At 44.7% G+C, this 23,167-nt stretch overlaps 1 protein-coding gene across 1 annotated transcript in view; it reads left to right on the forward strand.

Moving 5' to 3' along the window:
* TBX1 (T-box transcription factor 1) overlaps positions 1 to 20,335 on the forward strand; it is a 50,764-nt gene extending 30,429 nt beyond the window's left edge. Inside the window, exons 6-8 of the mRNA XM_087880247.1 lie at positions 5,222 to 5,289; positions 6,336 to 6,436; positions 14,879 to 20,335. Coding sequence (XP_087736373.1) covers positions 5,222 to 5,289; positions 6,336 to 6,436; positions 14,879 to 15,324 — 615 coding nt within the window. The 3' untranslated portion in view covers positions 15,325 to 20,335. The remainder of the gene's footprint in view (positions 1 to 5,221; positions 5,290 to 6,335; positions 6,437 to 14,878) is intronic.
* Positions 20,336 to 23,167: the final 2,832 nt, after the last annotated feature.

Consider the following 23,167-nt stretch of genomic DNA (forward strand, 5'->3'; position numbering starts at 1 on the left):
GCTATGAATTCTGGGAGTTGAAGTCCATATATCTTACATCATGCTGGGTTATGAATTCTGGGAGTTGAAGTTGATATATCTTAAAACAATCTGGCTGGGGAATTCTGGGAGTTGAATTTGATATATCTTACATCATGCTGAATTAAGAATTCTGGGAGTTGAAGTCCATATGTCTTAAAGCATGCTGGCTGGGTAATTCTGGGAGCTGAAGTCCATATATTTTAAAACTTGCTGGATTAAGAATTCTGGGAGTTGAAGTCCATATATTTTAAAGCGTGCTGGCTGGGGAATTCTGGGAGCTGAAGTCCATATATCTTAAAGCAACCTGGCTGGGGAACTCTGGGAGTTGAAGTCCACCCTTCTGAGGAATTTTGAGAGTTGATATCATCAAGGTTGACAAACCATGTTCACCACTCTGAAAATCCCTTCTGGGAGGCTTAATCCAAGAGACTTGCTCTTTTCCGCACAGCTATTCTCCAGCCAAATAATGTACACTTTTTGCATCTCCAGCACGTCCTGCAGACTGTCTGAAGAGTTTTCTGCCTTCTCTCTGCTTTTCCTTAAGCATTTCATCTGCTAAATCCGTTGATGGCTTTCTGAAGGAATTTGATCACCCTGGGAGGCCTGATTTCTAGAGAAGTAAAGATCTCTACTTTCCCTGCTGCCCCCCCACTCCTCAAAATTGGCAAAACAGCACGATGTAGGTTAAACTGATCTTCCCGTATTATCAGTGGAACCATAGGCAGCTCCCCTCCCTTCTCCTCCCTCACCAACGCAATTCACACACCCCCAAAGGGGGGAAAAATTGCGTTAGAATAATAGTGAAAAGTCCACTTTCATTTCTGAATGATGCACCAGAATATTTTGCTTTGGTGGTGCGTGCGTGGAATAGAGAGCTATTTAATTGTATTTTATTTTAATATTTTAGCTTATATCTTATATATCTTATATTTTATCTTTATTTTACTATTTTATTTGTATCCTGCCTTTATTAGTTTTACAAATACAGTGTTTAAGTGTATGGTATTTTCTTTTAATATTTTCTTTTATATCTTATATCTTATATCTCACGTCTCATGTCTTATGTCTTATATCTTATCTTTATTTTACTATTTTATTTGTAACCTGCCTTTATTAATTTTACAAATTGTTTAATTGTATGGTATTTTATTTTTTTATTTTTTAAAATATTTTATCTTATATCTTATGTCTTATATCTTATCTTTATTTCATTATTTTATTTGTAGCCTGCCTTTATTAGTTTTACAAATATGGTGTTTAATTGTATAGTATTTTATTTTAATATTTTATTTTAATATTTTATCTTATCTTATATCTTATGTCTTATATCTCATCTCATATCTTTATTTTATTATTTTATTTGTATCCTGCCTTTATTAGTTTTACGAATACGGGGTTTAATTGTATGGTAATTTATTTTAATATTTTATTTTAATATTTTATCTTATCTTATATCTTATATATCTTATATATCCTATCTTTATTTTACTATTTTATTTGTATCCTGCCTTTATTAGTTTTACAAATAACTCATTGGTGGTGAGCATATCCAGGTGAGGTGAGTTGGGCTGAGAGAGAGGGATTGGCAAGTCACCCAATCAGCTTTCATGCCTAAGGCGGGACTAGAACTCTCAGCTGTCTGGCTATTGGCCCAAAGTCACTCAGGTGGGTTTCAGGCTTAAGTCTTAAGGACTAGAACTCACCATCTCCCGGTGATTGGCTCAAAATCACTCAGTCAGACTTTCATTAAGATAGGACTAGAACTCACTGACTCCTAGTTTCTAGGCTGGTGCTGTAACCACTAGACCAAATTGTCTCTCAGATATGCAAAGGTTTTCTTAGGTCAGGAATCATGATATTTCGTATTCATTCAATTACAATGCGGGTGAAAAGATATCAATTCAAATTGGTCAGCTGGAATCTTGAATTTCCCAAATGTCTATGGAATTAAAGATTCTTTTGAATTTTTTCCACTTACAAGGAACATACTATGCCCCCCCCCCAAATTAGTCTTGCATTTCAAAATCCTCCCAGGTGGTGGCAGCACTGAGCTAACCTTCAGTGGGTTTTTCAAAAAGTAGGGATGGACTAGGATGGGAGACCACCAGAAAATCCCAGAGCTGTCCATTAGGGTAGAAATGCAAAAAAAAAATCCACCAAGAACATTACGCAGAAGAAATAGAAAAGAAATCTTGGGGGATGCGCTAGATTTGAAAGATGTCTGAGGGGTTCAGAAGTGCCCCATGGGGCAGGGGTGGAGACGGGGGAGATTGCCACTGATCTCCTGCTTCCTCCTGATGGACCACAAATCTCTTGCTTCGGTGAGCGCACACCAGTGAAGGGTTTCAAATTTTTTTACTACCGGTTCTGTGGGTGTGGCTTGTTGGGCGGGGCTTGTTGGGCATGGCAGGGGAAGGATACTGTAAAATCTCCATTCCCACCCCACTCCAGGGGAAGGATACTGCAAAATCTCCATTCCCTCCCCACTCCAGGGGAAGGTTACTGCAAAATCCCCATTTCCTCCTAATCAGCTGGTACTCGGGAGGCAGAAAATAGATGGGGGCAGGGCCAGTCAGAATTTTTACTACTGGTTCTCCGAACTATACAAAATTTCCACTACCGGTTCTTCAGAATTGGTCAGAACCTGCTGAAACCCACCTCTGGAGCACACGCTCCTTGAATCTGATCTGTAGATGTACACATCAAATGTACCATTTCCAAGTGAAGGAAGGTGTGCCTTTCCTTGCTAAATATAAGAAAAACGGTAACCATGTTCTTTGAGAAGGAGGAGGAAGAGAAGGAGTTGTTTTCAGAATAATGGAGAAAGAGGAGGAGGAAGAGGGAGAGGAGGAAGAGGGAGAGGAGGAGAAGGAGGAGGAGAAGAAGATTTCAGAATAATGGAGAAAAAGGAGGAGAGGAGAAGGAGAAGGAGGAGAGGAGGAGAAGGAGAAGATTTCAAAATAGTGCAGAAAGAGGAGAGGAGGAGAAGGAGGACAGGAGGAGGAGAAGATTTCAGAATAATTGAGAAAAAGGAGGAGGAGAAGGAGGAGAGGAGGAGAAAAGGAGGAGATTTCAGAATAATGGAGAAAGAGGAGAGGCGGAGGAGGAGGAGATTTCAGAATAATGGAGAAAGAAGAGGAGAGGAGAAGGAGAAGAAGGAGGAGAGGAGGAAAAGGAGGAGAAGGAGAAGATTGCAGAATAATGGAGAAAGGAGAGGCGAAGAAGAAGGAGGAGGAGGAAAAGGAGGAGAAGGAGAAGATTTCAGAATAATTGAAGAAGAGGAGGAGGAAGAGGAGAGGAGGAGAAGGAGGAGGAGGAAGAGGAGGGCGAGAAGATGTTTTCAGAATAATAGAGAAAGAAGAGGAGAAGGAAATTTCTTTTCATAAAGGAGAAGATTGAATTGCGACAACGAAAGAGGTGGAAGAGGAGAAGACTGTTTTTTCCATAATAGGTGAAGGAGGAGGAGCAGGAGGAGGAGAGAAGGAGCAGTGATGGAGCAGAAAGAAAACAGGGAACCATGGGATCAGGGCTGGAGGGAAGCTGCGCCTTTAAGAAGCCTTTTCCAGAATGCCATCTCTCTGATCGCTTCGAACAGCTGCTTATTTTTCTCTTCTGCTTTCTATCACTTTGACCTCGAAGGGCTGAACTGTCACCGAGGGGCTTAAAAGTTTGTTTTTCAACCCATTCCGGAAACTCACAATCATTATACTTTGTCCCTGGATTTGTTTAAATATAAAGGGGTTATAAAGGAGGAAGGGGGGCGGGGAATGTCCCTTCCCCGCTTCCCCGCTTCACTCTTCCCCCACCTCCCTGTGAATGAAATAAATACTCCGCAGTGATGGTCTGGGGAATAGGACAGGGATAATTTTTGCAGATAATATGTGCTTTTCAAAACGGATCTGACGGTTAAAAGATGCCTCTGTCCTGGTGCTGAGAATCAGACTTAAAAGAGCAAATAGCAGTAGCCCTTAGACTTATATACCGCTTTGCAGTGCTTTACAGCTCTTTCTAAGCGGTTTACAGAATCAGCCTGTTGCCCCCAACAATCTGGGTCCTCATTTCACCCACCTTGGAAGGATGGAAGGCTGAGTCGACCTTGAGCCGGTCAGAATCGAACTCCTGTCAGTGGACAGAGTTAGTTTGCAATACTGCATTCTAACCACTGTGCACCATGGATGTGTGGTGGATGGGTGGGAGGAAGGAAGGAAGGAAGGAAGGAAGGAAGGAAGGAAGGAAGGAAGGAAGGAAGGAAGGAAGGACAATAGCAATAGGACTTAGATTTATATACCGCTTCACAGTACTTTACAGCTCACTCTAAGCGGTTTTACAAAGTCAGCCTCTTGCCCCCAACAATCTGGGTCCTCATTTCACCCACCTTGGAAGGATGGAAGGCTGAATCGACCTTGAGCCGGTCAGAATCGAATTCCTGTCAGTGGGCAAAGTTAGTTTGCAATACTGCATTCTAACCACTGTGCACCATGGATGGGTGGGAGGAAGGAAGGAAGGAAGGAAGGAAGGAAGGAAGGAAGGAAGGAAGGAAGGAAGGAAGGACAATAGCAATAGCCCTTAGACTTATATACCGCTTCACTGTGCTTTCCAGCCCTCTCTAAGCGGTTTACAGAGTTAGCCTCTTGCCCCCAACAATCTGGGTCCTCATTTTACCCACCTCGGAAGGCTGAATCAATAGCAATAGCACTTAGTCTTATATGCCGCTTCACCGTGCTTTACAGCCCCTTTCTAAGCGGTTTACAGAGTTTGCAGGTTTACAAGCGACACAATTTAAAGTTGAGTTGACAATCCATTCAGGTGGGCATTCAAAAGCAGCAAAAAATTGACCGTGGCAGTTTTTAAAAGAACTACACGTAAATAGAGGTAGCCTCCGCCTTACAGTCATTTGTTTCGTGACCGTTCGAAGTTATGACGGCACTGAAAAAAAGTGACTTAGGACCATTTTTCCACCCTTACGACCGTTGCAGCCTCCCCGGGATCCAAATTCAGACGCTTGTTTATGACCGTTGCGATGCCCCGGGGTCAGGGAATCTCCTTTTGCGACCTTCTGACAAACAAAGTCAAGGGGAGAAAGCCAGATTCACTTAAGAACTGTGTTACTAACTTCACAACCGCGGGGATGCACTTAACAACGGCGGCAAGGAAGTCGCAAAACGACTCTAAAACCATTTCCCTAATTCTCCCCTTTCAGATAACCCAGCTTAAGATTGCCAGCAATCCATTTGCAAAAGGATTCCGGGATTGCGATCCTGAAGATTGGTAAGCCTGTTTAATTTGTTCTTCTCTTCTTCCAATGTTGAATAGAGTACAGAAGAGCAGAGTTGGAAAGGATCTTGGAGGTCTCATAGTCCAACCCTCTGGAGACCCTATACCAGGGATGGCTAACCTTTGCCGTCGCGTGCCAAAAGCGGGGGTCACACCGGGGGGGTTGCGCATGTGCCCACACCCATAATTCTGTGTGCCCCATCCCCTGCACATGCAACCCCCCTGCACTCCCCTCACTTTTGACACACGATGGCATGGTGGGCCCAGTAGGCCCATTTTTTGCTCTCCCCAGGCTCCAGAGCCTCTCTAGGATCCTGGGGAGGGTGAAAACGGCCTTCCCCACCCTCTCCTGGAAGCCCTCCAGAGGCCGGAAATGGCCCATTTCCCAACTTCCGGTGGGACTGCAAAAAACAGGCCTTCCGGTCCCATTGGAAGTTCGCAAATGGGCCATTTCCGGCCTCCGGAGGGCCCTTGGGGACTGGGGAAGGCCGTTTTCGCCCTCCCCAGGCTCCAGAGCCTCTCTAGTTTTTAGAGCAAAAAACGGGCCTTCCCCACCTCCCAGGCCCTCCGGAGGCAGGAAACAGCCTGTTTCCCTACTTCTGGGTGGTCCAGAAGGCCCGAAAATCAACTGGCTGGCAGGCACTTCTGCGCCGCAGCTGAGCTCGCATGCCCACCAATATGGCTCCGTGTGCCACCTGTGGCACGTATGCCATAGTTTCGCCATCACGGCCCTATACAATTCCAGAGAAGTGGCTGCCCAATTTCTTCTTAAAAACCTCCAGTGATGGAGCACCCACAACTTTTGAAGGCAACTTCTGTTCCCCTGATCATTGTTCTCCAATTAATTAAGTAATAAGTAATAAATTAATTAATTGGTCTATTCTGGGCTGGACTCAGATATGGAACTTAATCTGCTCCTACAAAAATACAATTCATACAAAAGTAGAGCATCCCTCTACAAGAAGCTTGAAGTGAGAGGTGAGTCAATCACAGAGTTAGAACAGTGTTCTGATTTTTTTCTCCCCCTTCTCCCATAACAGGCCTAGGAATCACCGACCAGGAGCCCTACCTCTTATGAGCGCCTTCGCTCGGTCGAGAAATCCCGTGTCTTCCCCAGTGCACCAAAATGGAACTGACAAAGGTGAGTCAGTAGTTTCCCACCTGTGCTCTGAGCCTGTGAGAGCCCCAGCTGTACAGGAAAACAGTAGCCAAAAAGGGGAGCTTTGTCATTTTCTTATGGAGAATTCCCTGTTCATCACTCCCAATCATCTAATGCTCTATCTGTCACCATTCCAGAACAATCTGTCTGTCTGTCTGTCTGTCTGTCTGTCTGTCTGTCTGTCTCTATCTATCTATCTATCTATCTATCTATCTATCTATCATCTATCTATCTATCTTGCTATCTATCTATCTATCTATCTATCTATCTATCTATCTATCTATCTATCTATCATCTATCTAGCTATCATCTATCTATCTACCTACCTGTCTATCTTGCTATCTATATCTCTATCATCTATCTATCTATCTACCTATCTATCTATCTTGCTATCTATCTATATCTATCTATCTATCCATCTGTCTGTCTGCCTGCCTGTCTGCCTGTCTCTATCATCTATCTATCTATCTATCTATCTATCTATCTATCTATCTATCTATCTATCTATCTATCTATCTATCTATCTATCATCTATCTATCTATCATCTATCTATCTACCTACCTGTCTATCTATCTTGCTATCTATATCTATCTATCATTTATCTATCTATCTACCTATCTATCTATCTTGCTATCTATCTATATCTATCTATCTATCTATCCATCTGTCTGTCTGCCTGTCTGTCTGCCTGTCTCTATCATCTATCTATCTATCTATCTATCTATCTATCTATCTATCTATCTATCTATCTATCTATCTATCTATCTATCTATCTATCTTGCTATCTATCTTCTATCTATCTATCTTGCTATCTATCTTGCTATCTATCTATCTATCTATCTATCTATCTATCTATCATCTATCTATCTATCTATCTATCTATCTATCTATCTACCTATCTATCTATACCTTGCCATCATCTATATCTATCTATCTATCCATCCATCTGTCTGCCTGTCTGTCTGCCTGTCTCTATCATCTATCTATCTATCTATCTATCTATCTTTCTATCTATCTATCTATCTATCTATCTATCTATCTATCTATCTATCTATCTATCTTGCTATCTATCTTGCTATCTATCTATCTATCTATCTTGCTATCTATCTTGCTATCTATCTATCTATCTATCTATCTATCTATCTATCTATCTATCTATCTATCTATCATCTATCTATCTATCTATCTATCTATCTATCTATCTATCTACCTATCTATCTATACCTTGCCATCATCTATATCTATCTATCTATCCATCCATCTGTCTGCCTGTCTGTCTGCCTGTCTCTATCATCTATCTATCTATCTATCTATCTATCTATCTATCTATCTATCTATCTATCTATCTATCTATCTATCTATCTATCTATCATCTATCCATTTATTTAAAACATGTATATACCTGCCCATCCAACTCTGGGCAGCTCCCAATCAAAAATTAAAAGCCACATATAATCCTTTTAAAACTATGAAACTCAACCCATTCCAACATTCACATGGATTTCAGGCAACACTACCTGAAATGCAAAGCAGCATCATGGTGCCGTCAGCACCACGAAACCCACCACGTCCATTGCGCGGACGGGGCCGTAAGACTGACCCCCACGTCAAGAGTCCCCGTCAGCCCTCCCATGCAGGATTTCGCCCTCCGAAAGCACACCCTTTGAGTCTGAAGGGAGTGACGCATAGGAACCCGACATTAAATGCGGTGCACCGCCAGAATCTGCTAACTAGTTAAGACACAGAGCTTGGCAATTGGCCAGTCTGCTTTAGACGGATTACAAGAAAAACATTTTGCTCACAAAGAGCGGAACGTCTAACCAGGATTTAGAGATGGAAGTTCGCTCTTCTTTATTGGGCTCTTAGTGGCTGATCTTCTTTTATTGTGCTTTCCCTGGCTGATCTGGTTATTCTTTTTTTGGGGGGACGGGGATTTTGCTCTTAATGCATCCCCCTTGCAAACCCGTCAAAAGGACTTAATTCCCGAGACAGCCAGCTTTGTAAATAGGAGGTTTTTGACTTGGGGGTGGGGGAGCAACATTGATCCAACTAGCTGTACCTCCATCTAGCACTCTGAGTCTACCTGGGGAAAAAAAACAACAACAGGTCCCTACAAGCAAACATCGTTCTCCCTGGTGCAAAGAATCCCATTTTGGAGGAATAAGAGAGTGAAATTAAACAGGGGCTGTTCGGTTCATCCAAAGACACATTCTGGATCCTGTTTATTGTTGGGAAAAGGCCGAATTGTCAGTAGCGTCATTCAGGAAATATAGTTTAGTTTACTTTATTTATTTATTATTTATTTATTTTATTTATTAATTCAATTTGTATGCCGCCCCTCTCCGAAGACTCAGGGTGGCTCACAATGCATTTAAAATCATTATAAAAAACATTTTAAAATTAAAAACATTAAAAACATTAAAACTCATTCATACCATTCATGGACGGATCTCGCCAGATCGCAAGAGCGAGATCAACAGCCCCCAGGCCTGCCGGAAAAGCCAGATCTTCACCGCTGCTTTTCGTAAGGTCAGTAGGGTAGGGATGGTCCGGACCTCAGGAGGTAACTGGTTCCAGAGAGCTGGGGCAGCCACAGAGAAGGCCCTTCCCCGCGGGCCCGCCAGCCGGCATTGTTTAGCTGACGGGACCCGGAGGAGACCGACTCTGTGGGATCTTACTGGTCGCTGGGAGTTATGCGGTAGAAGGCGGTCTCGAAGATACCCTGGCCCTGAGCCATGTAAGGCTTTAAAGGGAATAACCAACACCTTGAATTGTGACCGGAGACCAATAGGGAGCCAGTGCAGCTCGCGGAGAATTGATGTAATGTGGGTGTACCTAGGTGCACCCACGACAGCTCACGCAGCTGCGTTCTGGACCAACTGTAGTCTCCGAACACTTTTCAAGGGTAGCCCCATGAAGAGCGCGTTGCAATAATCTAACCGTGAGGTGACAAGGGCATGAGTGACCGTGAGGAGAGCCTCCCGATCCAAGTCATTGCTCTCGTACGACGAAATTAAATGCCATCTTCAGTGTACATTATACAGTAAAACACACACACATACTCCTCACATTCTATACAATTGAACTGAAAACCCCTGACATTGCATTAATGTTGCACTAGACAGTAGAATTCAATATAGTTACTGCTCTGGGGTAGAAGCAGGGGTGAAATGCTCCCGGTTTGGACCGGATCGCCCGATCCGGTAGCGATGACGGCGGGTGGTTCGGAGAACCGGTAGCAAAAATCCCTGCGCCCCGCCCCCATGCCCAGCTGAGCCGCGCGATCATCAGAGGCTTTTATTTTTACTTTTAAAAGCAGATTTTAAAAAGGAGATTTTACAGTAGCCTTCCCCTGCCATGCCCACCAAGCCACACCCACCAAGCCACGCCCACAGAACCGGTAGTAAAAATTTTGAAACCCACCATTGCTTTTCGTGCCAAAGTTGTTGAGTGAATCCCTGCAGTTGTTAAATTAATAAATACATCGATTGACAAAACGGGGATCACATCACCCTGGGACATTGCAACCGTCATAAATACAAGCCAGTTGCCAAGTTGTCTGAGTTTTGATCTTAATTTTGTCCGTAGGGATGCTACAATGGTCTTAAGTGCGAAAAATGGTCCTAAGCCACTTTTTCCAGTGCTGTTGTAACTTCAAACGGTCACTAAGTGAACTGCTTATTCACTTAGTGACCATTTGAAGTTACAGCGGCACTGGAAAAGGACACTGAGACAGTGTCCTGGGATGATGTAATTCTCATTTTGTGGATTAAGGCCTACCTGTTGTAGAGACGTGGCTTGCAGTTTCAAGGAAGATCTCCAATCCTGTGGCTCATCGGGGTTCATGAGATTCCTAATGGATCAGCCAGTGAGCTGATGCCTCCACCAAAACTGGAATTGAGCAGCCAGCTTCAAACCCAGCCAGATCTATTTCATTAATCCTAAAAGGAAAATTAACTTGATATTCCAATGTATATACAAATACAGTTGGAATTTCAATCCGAAATTTAATAGAATTAAATGTTTGAGGCTTTGATACAACCCGCTGAAGGATTATATATATATGGATGTGTGTGTGTGTGTATGTGTATGTATATGTATATGTATATACACACACACATATATATATACACACGCACACATACACATTTGCCTCCCATGTAAACTTACAACCAATGCACATTAAACATGACTCATTTTCCCTTGTGTATCTCTTTATTGTTAATTTACCCTGTAAACTCTCTGTTTCTACGAGAGCTATATAACATAAGCAGTTTTCTTGAACAAAGAAACCAAAGAATAGATAGGAGGAGAAGTTGCCAAAAAAGAAAAAAAGAAGGAAGGAAGGAAGGAAGGAAGGAAGGAAGGAAGGAAGGAAGGAAGGAAGGAAGGAAAGAAAAAGAAGAGGAGAAAGAAGGAAGGAAAGAAAGAAGAGTAGGAAGGAAGGAAGGAAGGAAGGAAGGAAGGAAGGAAGGAAGGAAAGAAAGAAAGAAAGAGAAAGAAAGAAAGAAGAGGAGAAGGAAGGAAAGGAAGGAAGGAAGGAAAGAAGAGAAGGAAAGGAAGGAAGGAAAGAAAGAAAAAGAAGAAGGAAGGAAGGAAAGAAGAGAAGGAAAGGAAGGAAGGAAAGAAAGAGGAGAAGGAAGGAAAGAAGAAAAGAAAGGAAGGAAGGAAGGAAAGAAGAGAAGGAAGGAAGGAAGGAAGGAAGAAGAAAGAAAGAAAGAAAGAACCCACAATACCCAGTAATTGCCTTTAACCTCCTCCAAAACCTGCCCCAGATAGCTATTTAAGCTTTCTCGCTGATTCCATTTCCATTACGCAGAATAAACAGTCGGTCAGGAGAAGAAAAAAGAAACAAGAGAGAGGCCCTTTTTCTCAAAGAGCACTCCGAGCCTATTAAAATAAAGAAAAGGGGGGGGGGGGAAGCCTGTATTTGTTTAGCGTTATACAATTGCAAAAATTTCAGGCGTGTGCAAACGTGTCACTCAACCCTGCTCGATTTATCAAAGTCACAATGCCTTGTCTCGGGAGCCGGGATCTTTTGCTGAACACAATGTTAAACACTTCATCTTTTTTTTTTTTTTTTAAAAAAAAAGGAAGAAAGAAAGAGAAGGAAACCTAAACTTTGGGATATTTCTGCATTCTTCCCCTCGACGTCAGACGGTCGGTCTGAAAAGCAATCAAAGTGCACATACCTATATAGGCCCTCACACACACGGGAAGTCTCCTTTTGTTTCCTTCTTAGGGAGAAAACATTTGCGATGGCTGTCCGTCGAACAGCCTCGTCGGCAGTGGTGGGATTCAAGTAATTTAACAACCGGTTCTCTGCCCTAATGACTTCTTCCAACAACCAGCTGACCAAACTGCTCAGAAAGTTAACAACCGGTTCTCCCGAAGTGGTGCGAACTGGCTGAATCCCATCACTGCTTGTCGGGGAGGTGGGGGTGAAAACGTATTTCTGAATCTCCAGGTGACTTCAGAGCAGGAGACATAAAACAAAAAAAATAGAACAACAGAGTTGGAAGGGATCTTGGAGGTCTTCTAGTCCAACCCCCTGCTCAGGCAGGAAACCCTACACTGCTTCAGACAAATGGTTGTCCAACATCTTCTTAAAAACTTCCAGTGTTGGAGCATCCACAACTTCTGGAGGCAAGTCGTTCCACTGATTAATTATTCTCACTGTCAGGAAATTTCTCCTTCATTCTAAGTTGCTTCTTTCCTTGATTAGTTTTCATCCATTGCTTCTTGTCCTGCCTTCAGGTGCTTTGGAGAATAGCTTGACTCCCTCTTCTTTGGGGCAGCCCCAGTGGTGAAATCCAAATTTTTTTACTACCGGTTCTGTGGGCGTGGCTTGGGTGTGGTGTGGCTTGGTGGGCGTGGCTTGGTGGGCGTTACAGGGGAAGGATACTGCAAAATCTTCATTCCCACCCCACTCCTGGGGGAAGGATATTGCAAAATCTCCATTCCACCCCACTCTGGGACCAGCCAGAGGAGGTATTTGCCGGTTCCCTGAGCTACTCAAAATTTCTGCTACCGATTCTCCAGAACCTGTTAGAACCTGCTAGATTTCACCCCTGGGTTAAAATCTGGACTATTCCCAGGCCATTCCAGCAGTGGAATAGGATTATCTTGAAACTCCAAAAAAAAAAAAAAAAAGTGGTGTTATTAGCCATCAAACCTCAAAAATACACTTGTCCCAAAAGGTTTCCATAATTTTGGCCACTACTGTAGGGTCAGATGGTCCCTTGAAGTTTGTCCTTGTGGTGGTAGAAAGCTTATTTTTCCTCCTCCTGACTTTCTAGGGTAAGGATAACCTAGAAGTTTTTTAAGACTCCCAGAACCACTCACAAAATGAAGACTATGACAGAAGGGGACGAAAAGTAGATGATTCAGTGTCGGTCAATGTAGAATCTAGACGGTTAGCCTTCTACATTCTACACTGAATGTGTAGAATTGATGTTGATACTCAATTCTACACTGACTGTAGACTCCAGAATGTAGAAGGTTGGCCCTAACGTTGTGTGGTTGGATCCTGTTTCTGCAGTGTAGACAGAGATGCTGGACCTAATGGATGGAAACATCTGGGCACTGCACCTGTCCTTGCATAAGGACCCTGATCCCTACAACTTTACAGTTCTGTTGTAAAGTATGTTTCATGCTTTCACTCTGCCGCGTCACGAGTGCAGGAATGGGATCAGAATGAAACTGATCTATGGCATGATGTAATGGAATATGTGGGTGACCTTGGGGGACGAGGGGAAAAGGTGCAGCCTAGGACACAATCGAATAGGGACACGGTGGCTCAGTGTCTTAGACGCTGAGCTTGTCGATCGAAAGGTCAACAGTTCAGCGGTTCGAATCCCTAGTGCCGCATAACGGGGTGAGCTCCCGTTGCTTGTCCCAGCTTCTGCCAACCTAGCAGTTCGAAAGCACGTAAAAAATGCAAGTAGAAAAATAGGGACCACCTTTGGTGGGAAGGGAACAGCGTTCCGTGCACCTTCGGCATTGAGTCATGACCATGGAGAGGTCTTCGGACAGCGCTGGCTCTTCGGCTTTGAAACGGAGATGAGCAGTGCCCCCTAGAGTCGAGAATGACTAGCACAATATGTGCGAGGGGAACCTTTACCATTACTTTAGGACACAATCAGACAAGAGCGACAGGGGTCCCGAGTGGATTAACAACCAGAGGAAGAAATTGAGGAAGGGCCCACCTTAATTGCTCAGGCAATTTGTACCTTCGGGCCTACGAGATGCCCGTTAATGTAACTTTACAATGAAAAAAAATAGAAGTTTAGTTCATCGAGACAGGTTTCCTGTCTGGTTTACCCGGGGAAGGCTGGATACACGCCAAGAAATTCCTAAGCCTAGGTGAAGGGGAACTTGTAGCTATCTAGAGAGAATGGTATGTGAGAATGACCTTGAGGGAGGAGGAAGAGCTGCAGACTGAACAAACAGCATGGACAAGATTTCCCAGCCCACAGAAGGAGAAAGGGTGTGGGAAAAAAATTTCAGAAGGGACCCTCCCTAGTTTTCCAGAGAGTAGAAGAGAAAGGAGAGGGGAAAATACTTTCAATCTTGCAAGAGTCTGTTATATTGAAGTAATATCTGACAAATAGAATAGGATATAGAACAGAATAGCCTGCTTCAGATCATCCCCTGGATTTACACAACATGCGGAATGAATTTGGATTATGGCTTAACGCAGTGCACAAACATATCCTAAGAATCATCCTTGCTGGATCCGGCCAAAGATGGCCACTTAGAGTAAAAAAAAGATGTGGAGACTCTAGAAAGAGTGCAGAGAAGAGCAACAAAGAGGATTAGGGGACTGGAGGCTAAAACATATGAAGAACGGTTGCAGGAACTGGGTATGTTGAGTTTGATGAAAATAAGGACTGGGGGAGACATGATAGCAGTGTTGTAATATCTCAGGGGCTGCCCCAAAGAAGAGGGAGTCAAGCTATTCTCCAAAGCTCCTGAGGGCAGGACAAGAAGCAATGGGTGGAAACTCATCAAGGAGAGAAGCAACTTAGAACTAAGGAGGAATTTCCTGACAGTGAGAACAATTAATCCGTGGAACAATTTGCCTCCAGAAGTTGTGAATGCTCCAATACTGGAGGTTTTAAAGAAGAGGTTGGATAACCATTTGTCTGAAGTGGTGTAGGGTTTCCTGCCTAAGCAGGAGGTTGGACTAGAAGACCTCCAAGGTCCCTTCCAACTCTGTTGTTCTATTCTAAGATGTCTCTGCAAAGCTGGGGAATTCTGGGAATTGAAGTCCACAAGTCTTAATGTTGCCAAGTTTGGGGAACCCCCTGTGCTACACATTTACACCGCAGAGGCCACTACCTAAAGATGTCACACTTAGCTGACTCCTTCTTATACTTTCTCCCCTGCTCCCCTTTCCTGTTCTTATCTGTGTGCTGCAGATATAGTGGAGAGTCGACGGGAATACGAACGGGAATCGGCTAGCGGGACACCCCTCCACGCCGATCCAACTCATCAGCAGCTCATGTCTCGGGTGTTAAGTCCGGCGCTCCCGGTTCCTGGTGGTGGCGGCTTGGTCCCCCTCCCTAGTCCAGCTGGAAGTCGGCCTAGTCCCCCCCATCATGAGTTGCGGCTGGACCCCCCTGCTTCCGAACCTCTCCATCACCATCCCTACAAGCATCCGGTCTCCGCTTACGACCATTATCTAGGAGCCAAGAGCCGGCCAGCCCCCTACCCCTTGCCCGGTATCCGAGGACACAGTTACCACCATCATCATCACCACCACATGAATCCAGCTGCTGCTGCAGCTGCGGCTGCTGCCGCCGCGGCCGCCAACATGTATTCCACTGCCGGCGCGCCCACGACCTATGACTACGGACCGAGATAACGTCTCCGATGCACGCTCCTCGAGCTCGGACCGACTCTTTGCATGGTGTGAATTGCTCAGTACGTTTGGGAAGCGTTTCCTGTTTTGTCGAATTTGGGGTGGGGTATGGGGAAAATCCGCCATCGTCCCCCTTGTGCACACGGTTTTCTTCCTCGCGCCATCCTTTCCACCAGGTTCTGTTGTTGGACACGTCGTTCAAGATTTGTGTTGTGTTTTTCCCATCCGGGGAGTTGTGATCTTTGGCTCGCGTTTGGGGCAATGCGGTGGAGCGATGGAAGGCTGGCGTTCTCTCGTACTCGCTTTACGTCGCCGGCTGTGGGGCTCGAAGGGCAGTTTCTCCTCTCCTCAGCTTTCCACTCGGCCCACTGAGGTGCAGTTCCCTTCTCCCTGGCGTAACCCACCAAGCGTCCTGGTGTCGTTTCCTAGCTGTTCTGGCCCTGATGCAGCTCTATACAGGTAGTCCTTGACTTACAACCGTTCCCTTAGTGACTTTTCAAAGTTACGACGGCCCCAGAAAAAAAGGTGACTTCCGACTGTTCTTCAGCTAACGACCCCATAGTCACGGGATCAAAATTCGGCCCTGTGGCGACTGGCATGTATCTGTGACTGTTCCATTGTCAAGGGATGGCCATTGGTAACCTTCCCACCCAACTTCCAACTAGTCAACGGGGGGAAGCCAGATTTACTTAACATCCACATGATTTACAGATTTAACAGACTTGGAAGGGATCTTGTAGGTCATCTAGTCCAAGCAGGAGACCCTACACCCATGATGGCGAACCTATGGCATGTGTGCCACAGGTAGCATGCAAAGCCATGTCGCCTGGCACGCCAGCTCAGCTCCGACACGCATGCGTTGGAGTCTCTGGAGGCTGGGGACAGCAAAAAAGTCACTTCCTGTCCAACCAGAAGTTGGGAAATGGCCTGTTTTGGGCCTCCAGGGGGCCTCCAAGGGAGTGGGGAAGGCTGTTTTTGCCCTCCCCAGATGCATAGAGAGGATCTGGAGCCAGATGAGAAAGAAAAACAGGCCTACCGGGCCATCACGTGCTAGGAACGAGAAGAAGGGGGGGTCGCATGCGCGGGGCAGGGCGCATAGAATTATGGGTGTAGGTACACATGCACGCGAACCTCTCCCGCCCCCCCTGGCACGCGATGGCAAAAAGCTTAGCCATCACTGCCCTACACCATTTCTGACAGGGGCCAGCCCAGTATCTTCTTGCAAGCTTCCAGTGATGAAGCTCTCACAACTCCTGAAGGCAAGTCCCTCCACTGAATATAGAATAACATAGTTGGAAGGGACCTTGTAGGTCATCTAGTCCAACCCCCAACCCCAGCCCAAGCAAGAGACCCTACATCATTTCTGACAGATGGCGGTCCGATCCCTTCTTGATTCATTTAACAACTGCAGGGATTGGCTGAACAACATGTGGCAAACATGGGGTACCGCTCATTTAACCACCGCCTCGCTTAGCCACGGAAATCTGGGGCTCAATTGCGGTCGTAAGTCGAGGACTGCCTCTTTGTTCCCCCCTGGCCCATTCTTCCTACCGTAGTGGGGACCACGTCACCCACCAGGGTTTCTTTTACCGTGTGGAGGATCCAGTCTCAGCGATCTCTGTTGGAGAGCAGTTGGGAACACCTGATTGGGACAGTCTACATCCGACCTTGGAGAGCTTTGCCCATCCAGGTACGGCTCAGGAATTCTGGGAGTTGAAGTCCACAGGGGCCATAAAGGGGCCGTAGTTCCCCACTCCCTGGAGTAGACCAACCTGGCCTACAGGTAGTCCTCATCTTACAACTGTTTGTTTAATGACCGAAGTTCCAACAGCCCTAAACGTAGAATAGGAGAATAACTTTTATCGTCACTTTAAATGTACACTAATCGGCATACATTTTTTTTTTTAAAAAGTGACTTTGTTTCACACTTACGGCATCCCCATGGTCACACACGATCCAAATTCAGACGCTTGGCAACTTGACTCGTATTTATGACGGCTGCAGTGTCCCAGTGTCCCCTTTTGCGACCGCCCGACAAGCAAAGTCAATGGGGAGAGCCAGATTCATTTTACAATGGTACGACTAACTTAACCGTTTCAGGGATTCCCTTAACCCCCGTGGCATGAAAAACGGGGCAAAATTCACTTTAAACAGAACATAACAGAATAACAAGAGTTGGAAGGGATCTTGGAGGTCATCTAGTCCAACCCCCACCTCCCCATCCCCAAGCAGGACACCCTACACCATTTCTAACAGGGGGCAGCCCAGTCTCTTCTTGAAAGCTTCCAGGGATGAAGCTCCCATAACTTCTGTAGGAAAGTCGTTCCATTGCATATAGAATAACTGAGTTGGAAGGGACCTTGAAGGTCATCTAGTCCAACCCCCACACCCACCCAAGCAGGAGACCCTACATCCATGATGGCGAACCTATGGCACGCGTGCCAGAGGTAGCACGCAGAGCCCTCTCTGTGGGCACGTGTACCGTTGCCCGCTGCTCTTCCGGTTTCTAGAAAACCAGGCTGTTTTCCAGAGCCATTTTGGGGTCATTTTCTGGGTTCTTTTCCAGGCTGTTTTTAGGCAGTATTTTTGGGCCATTTTCGGCCAGAAAGATGGCCGGAAAACAGGTCATTCTCCTGCCTTTTTTTAGGCTGCTTTTTGGGCGTTTTCAGGCCCTTTTTGGGCCATTTCCAAAAATGCCCCCCCCAAATGCCCAAAAAACAGGCTGCTTCCGCCGGCCAGCTGGTTTTTGGGTTTCCGGTGCTGGCGTGCACACATGCATGCACACGTGTTCCAGTTTGGGCTCTTGATGTCGAAAAGGTTCGCCATCACTGCCCTACATCATTTTTGACAGGGGGCAGCCCAGTCTCTTCTTGAAAGCTTCCAGGGATGAAACTTCCGAAGGCAACCTCTGTTCCAATTCAACACAGATCTCACTTAGCGACAGAAATCTGGGGCTCAATTGTGGTTGTAAGCTGAGGACTACCTGTGTGCTGGAAAGAAGGCAGCTTCCTGCATGCCTCCCTAACCCAGCAATCCTGGGACGTTGTCTTCTTCGGCCTTCTGAGTGACGGGCACAGCTGACGACGATCGTCCTGGACTATGCGGTCCCTCCTGACCTGCGCTCAGTTGTCACACGCAAGCATGTGCTTAGCACATGACTGGCATGGGCCGGGTGGGCACTGAGATGCCGACGGTGGCATCTCTTGGTCCCCTGCCACCCAACCTCTCCTGATCCATGCCTCTTGTTTCGGGCTGGTGCCAAGCCAACCATGCCCTTGAGTTCTGGAATTCTCATTGTCACTAACAAGGCATTTCGGAAGCCCGGCCAACTCCACCCACCAGAAGCAATGGCTTTCACGAATGCAGGTCCTCCTCGACTTAACAACGGTTTCTTCAGTCCCCGTTCGTGACTTATGACCACCGTTGCAACATCCCCCACGGTCAAGCGATCAAAACTCAAGACGGCTCGGCGACGGACTCGTATTAGTGACCGTGTTCCTAGCATAACATTTGCAGTGATTTCGCTTAGCCTTCCTCGTGGCAAGGAAGGTCACGGAATGTGCGTGGGGGTGGGGGGAAAACCCCTCGCTTTGCAACTGCCTCGCTGAGCGATGGAAATTCGGCACTCAATGCTTGGTCGTAAGCTGAGGACTATCTGTATTCCCCGTATCCCAACAGTGTTATTAGGGCCGGTGGACGCCAACGGAAATAATACAATCTCCCTTCCCCAAGAGCATCCCACCCACTCTCGAGAAGCAGAAGAGAGAGAAGGGGCCACAGGAGGAGGAGAGCCTTGGAGGAGGTCCAGGGTCGTTTATTTATTTATTTATTTTTCCGGCAGCCGGCTTGAGACGCGGTTTAGAAAGAATCCGTAAGCAGCCCCTGGACAGAAAGCGTTGGAAGGGACTTTGGAGGTCTTCTAGTCCAACCCCACCCCACCCCTTCCCACAAGCTGGAATAAAAACCGATGTTTTCTTTGGATTGGGTCTTTCCATGGAACTGAGATCTTCCGTTCACAAGGATGAGCAGAATCGTCCTCTTAAGAGAAAGTTGGCCAGGTTAGGGAGCAGTTCGGTGGGTGGATCAGAAGAGGTGTCACAATCCAAACTGCTCATCCTACACTCTCTCTCTCTTCTCTCTCTTTCTCCCTCTTTTGTTTCTTTGTCTTTGTCTTTGTCTCTTTTCTCTCTTCTCTCTCTCTCTCTGTGTTTCTTTGTCTTCCTCTGTGTGTCACTTTCTCTCTCTCTCTCTCTTTTGTTTCTTTGTCTTTCTGTGTCTCTTTCTCTTTCTCTCTCTTCTCTTTCTCCCTCTTTTGTTTCTTTGTCTTTCTCTGTCTCTCTTTTTCTCTCTCCTCTTTCTCTCTTTGTTTCTTTGTCTTCCTCTGTGTGTCTCTTTCTCTCTCTCTCTCTTCTCTCTCCTTCTCCCTCTTTTGTTTCTTTGTCTTTCTCTGTCTCTCTCTTTTTCTCTCTCTTTCTTTCTCTCTCTCTGTTTCTTTGTCTTCCTCTGAGTCTCTTTCTCTCTCTCTCTCTTCTCTCTCTTTCTCTCTCTTCTCTCTCTTTCTCCCTCTTTTGTTTCTTTGTCTTTCTCTCCCTCCCTCTCTCTCTCTCTCTCTCTGTTCAGTCTTTTATCTTGGTGCAAAACCACAGGATGAGAAATCCTCTTGGTCTTCCAAGAAGAGTTGATGATGGTTGACCTTCAAAGGTAGAAGCTGCCAACCACTTCCATTAGCTTTGTCCTCGCAACACTGCCACACCAGCTTGGGATTCCGTAAATCAATATCATTCTTAATGTGGGTGGGTCTTTCTGCTTTTTCTTTTTAAATGAGGCGTCCGATTTTGCATAATTGATGCCTTTCTTTGCAATTCTGACATACACACACACCCCCCCAGCCTAAACTTGCCCAGCTCTGGAAAAATAAAATCAACTTCCTTTCTCCGTGCTTTTAATTCCAGCGTCTGCAGCTTTTTGCTCACCTCGGTTATTTCTTGCCTCTCCCCTTCCCCAACCACCCCCCCCCCAAAATGCAGAGGCTTAAAGTCCCAGGATAATCTCAGCAGCCAGGCGTGATATTTTTTGGGCAGCCTTTAAGGACAGGTGCGGGCACAAAACAGCTGTAGCCTTTATAATGTTTTTGCATTGTTTTGTTCGGTTTAGCTAGTGGCAAAAGCAGAAAAATGCAGCAAACTTCATGCCGTAAAAAAAAACCCCAACTTATGGTACAAAATGAAAATTTAGGTTTTGTTTCGTTAACAAATTTCGCTGTAGGATTCTTTGAAGAATCGATGTAAAATCTATTGGGAAGAATTCTGCTGTCCTGTGTGCATTGTTATAACTTTGAGAAAAAGCCCTTTACTCTTGTTTTTTCTTCTGCTTTGTGATCTCCAACGTCTCTTGAAACGCATCGGTGCCAAAGGTTTGAGTCAAAAAAACCCTATTGTGACATTGTTATATTTATTGATATTATATTATTCCAGGGGTGAAATCTAAAATTTGTTACTACCGCTTCTGTGGGCGTGGCTTGGGGGGGGGGTAATGTGACTGGGTGGGCATGGCCAACTTTTTTTAAAAAAAAACTTTTAAAAGCATTTTTTTCTACAACCTTAAGAGGTTGCAGAAAAAAATGCTTTTAGAAGCCTCTGACGATCAGGCAAGTCAGCTGGGATCGCCAGAGGCTTTTAAAGGCATTTTTTCCCCCTACAACCTCTTTGGTTGAAGAGGTTGCAGAAAAAAATGCTTTGAAAAGCCTCTGACGATCCCAGCTGAGCCGCGCAATCATCAGAGGTTTGTTTTTTTTTACTTTTAAAAGCATTTTTTCGGCTGAAGAAGTTGTAGAAAAAATACTTTTAAAAGTAAAAAAAAACAGCCTCTGATGATCGCGTGGCTCAGCTGGGCATGGGAGGGGGGTGCAGGGATTTTTGCAATGAACCACCCGCCGCCATCGCTACCGGATCGGGCGATCCGGTCCGAACTGGGAGCATTTCACCCCTATATTATTCCTTTTTTCTCTCCCCCCCACAAAGTGATTACGTATGCAGTTCCTGATGGTTCTTTTTTCTGCTTTTATAGTTGCTGTGTAAAAAAAGAGAAAGAGTGGAAAAACCGGGGGGGGGGCAAACCAAAGAATCATATCTGCAAAATATGTAGATAATTTGTAGATAATTTGTAGATATGTGTAGATAACACTGGGGGAGCGGGAGGAGGGAAGATGGCAGGCAGTAACATTTATAAACAGTATTTCTCTGAGTTTTTGCTTTATCTCATTTTTCTTTTGTCCACGTGGGGGTTTCCGGGGTGCTTGTCATTTATTTTATATTTTATAGATCAAATTTAGAGGTTGCCTATCTCACTCACAGAGCGATCCTTTGCATTAGAGACTCTTTTAGAAAAAGTGCAGAGAAGAACAACGAGGATGATTAGGGGGCTGGAGGCTAAAACAGACAAAGACTGGTTGAAGGTTGAAGGAGTATGTCTAGTTTAAGGAAAAAGAGGAATAGGGGTGACAGGATAGCAGTCTTCCAATATTTGAGGAGCTGCCCCAAAGAAGAGTAGGTCAACCTATTCCCCAAAGCACCTGAATGCAGGACAAGAAACAACGGATGGAAACTAACCAAGAAGAGAAGCAACCTAGAACTAAGGAGAAATGTTCTGACAGTGAGAACAATTCATCAGTGGAACAACTTGCCACCAGAAGTTGTGGATGCTCCAACACTGGAAGTTTTTAAGAAGATGTTGGACAACCATTTGTCTGAAGTGGTGTAGGGTTTCCTGCTTGAGAAAACCTCCAAGGTCCCTTCCAACATTTGTCATTCTGCACTAGCTGACAATATTTTTCCTCCATCTGGAGATTTATCTAGGTCAAGATAATTTCACCCACATTTGAGCCCTTCGAAGTCTTCAAAGTAAACATTGAAACCAATACATTCATACAGTCCCTCTTGATACATACACACACACATAGTGAATCAAGAGAGACTGTATGACTATATATATGTGTGTGTGTGTATGTGTGTGTATTTTCTGAGGTTTTCGCGGGTGTTTGTATGTAGGTCTTTGGTTATTTGGGTTTTCTCCCGCGTAAAATTGGAGGTTTCTTGGCAACGTTTCGACGAAGTCTCATTCGTCATCTTCAGGCTGGTGTTCTCGACTTCGTTCCTAGAAGCACGAAGCCGAGAACACCAGCCTGAAGATGACGAATGAGACTTCGTCGAAACGTTGCCAAGAAACCTCCAATTTTACGCGGGAGAAAACCCAAATAACTATATATATATATAACTATATATATATATAACTATATATATATATAACTATATAACTATATAACTATATAACTATATAACTATATAACTATATATATATATATATATATATATATATATATATATATATATATATATATATATATATATAAATATAAATATAAATATAAATAAATATATATATATATTCATATAAATGTCTTCTTAAGTTTTCGCGGGTGTGCATATGCAAAAAATTAAAATCTCAGGTGTTTTCCCGCGTCATTATAAATAAGTTGGTTAAAATATTTAAAATCCTGGTTAAAATCCCAGCTTAAAATCTTCTAACGTCAGCAGCAGCAAATATAGATAAGCGACAGCTCCGGCCCCGCTACAGAGAACCCATAGCTTCTACATGAAACAGAGCCTGAAGATAACAGGGTTGTGAGCCTGTCGAAACGTTGCTATAAGAAAAACTTTTAAAGTCACTGGTAGGATTTTAGCTGAGGTTTTAAAGGACCTTGCAGAGTGCTCTGTAAGGATTTTTAGAAGATTTTAAGCTGGGATTTTAACCAGGATTTTAAATATTTTAACCAACTTATTTATAATGA

This window comes from Pantherophis guttatus, chromosome 17 (genome assembly GCF_059756535.1).
Source record: "Pantherophis guttatus breed Tessera chromosome 17, ASM5975653v1, whole genome shotgun sequence".
NCBI lineage: Eukaryota > Metazoa > Chordata > Lepidosauria > Squamata > Colubridae > Pantherophis > Pantherophis guttatus.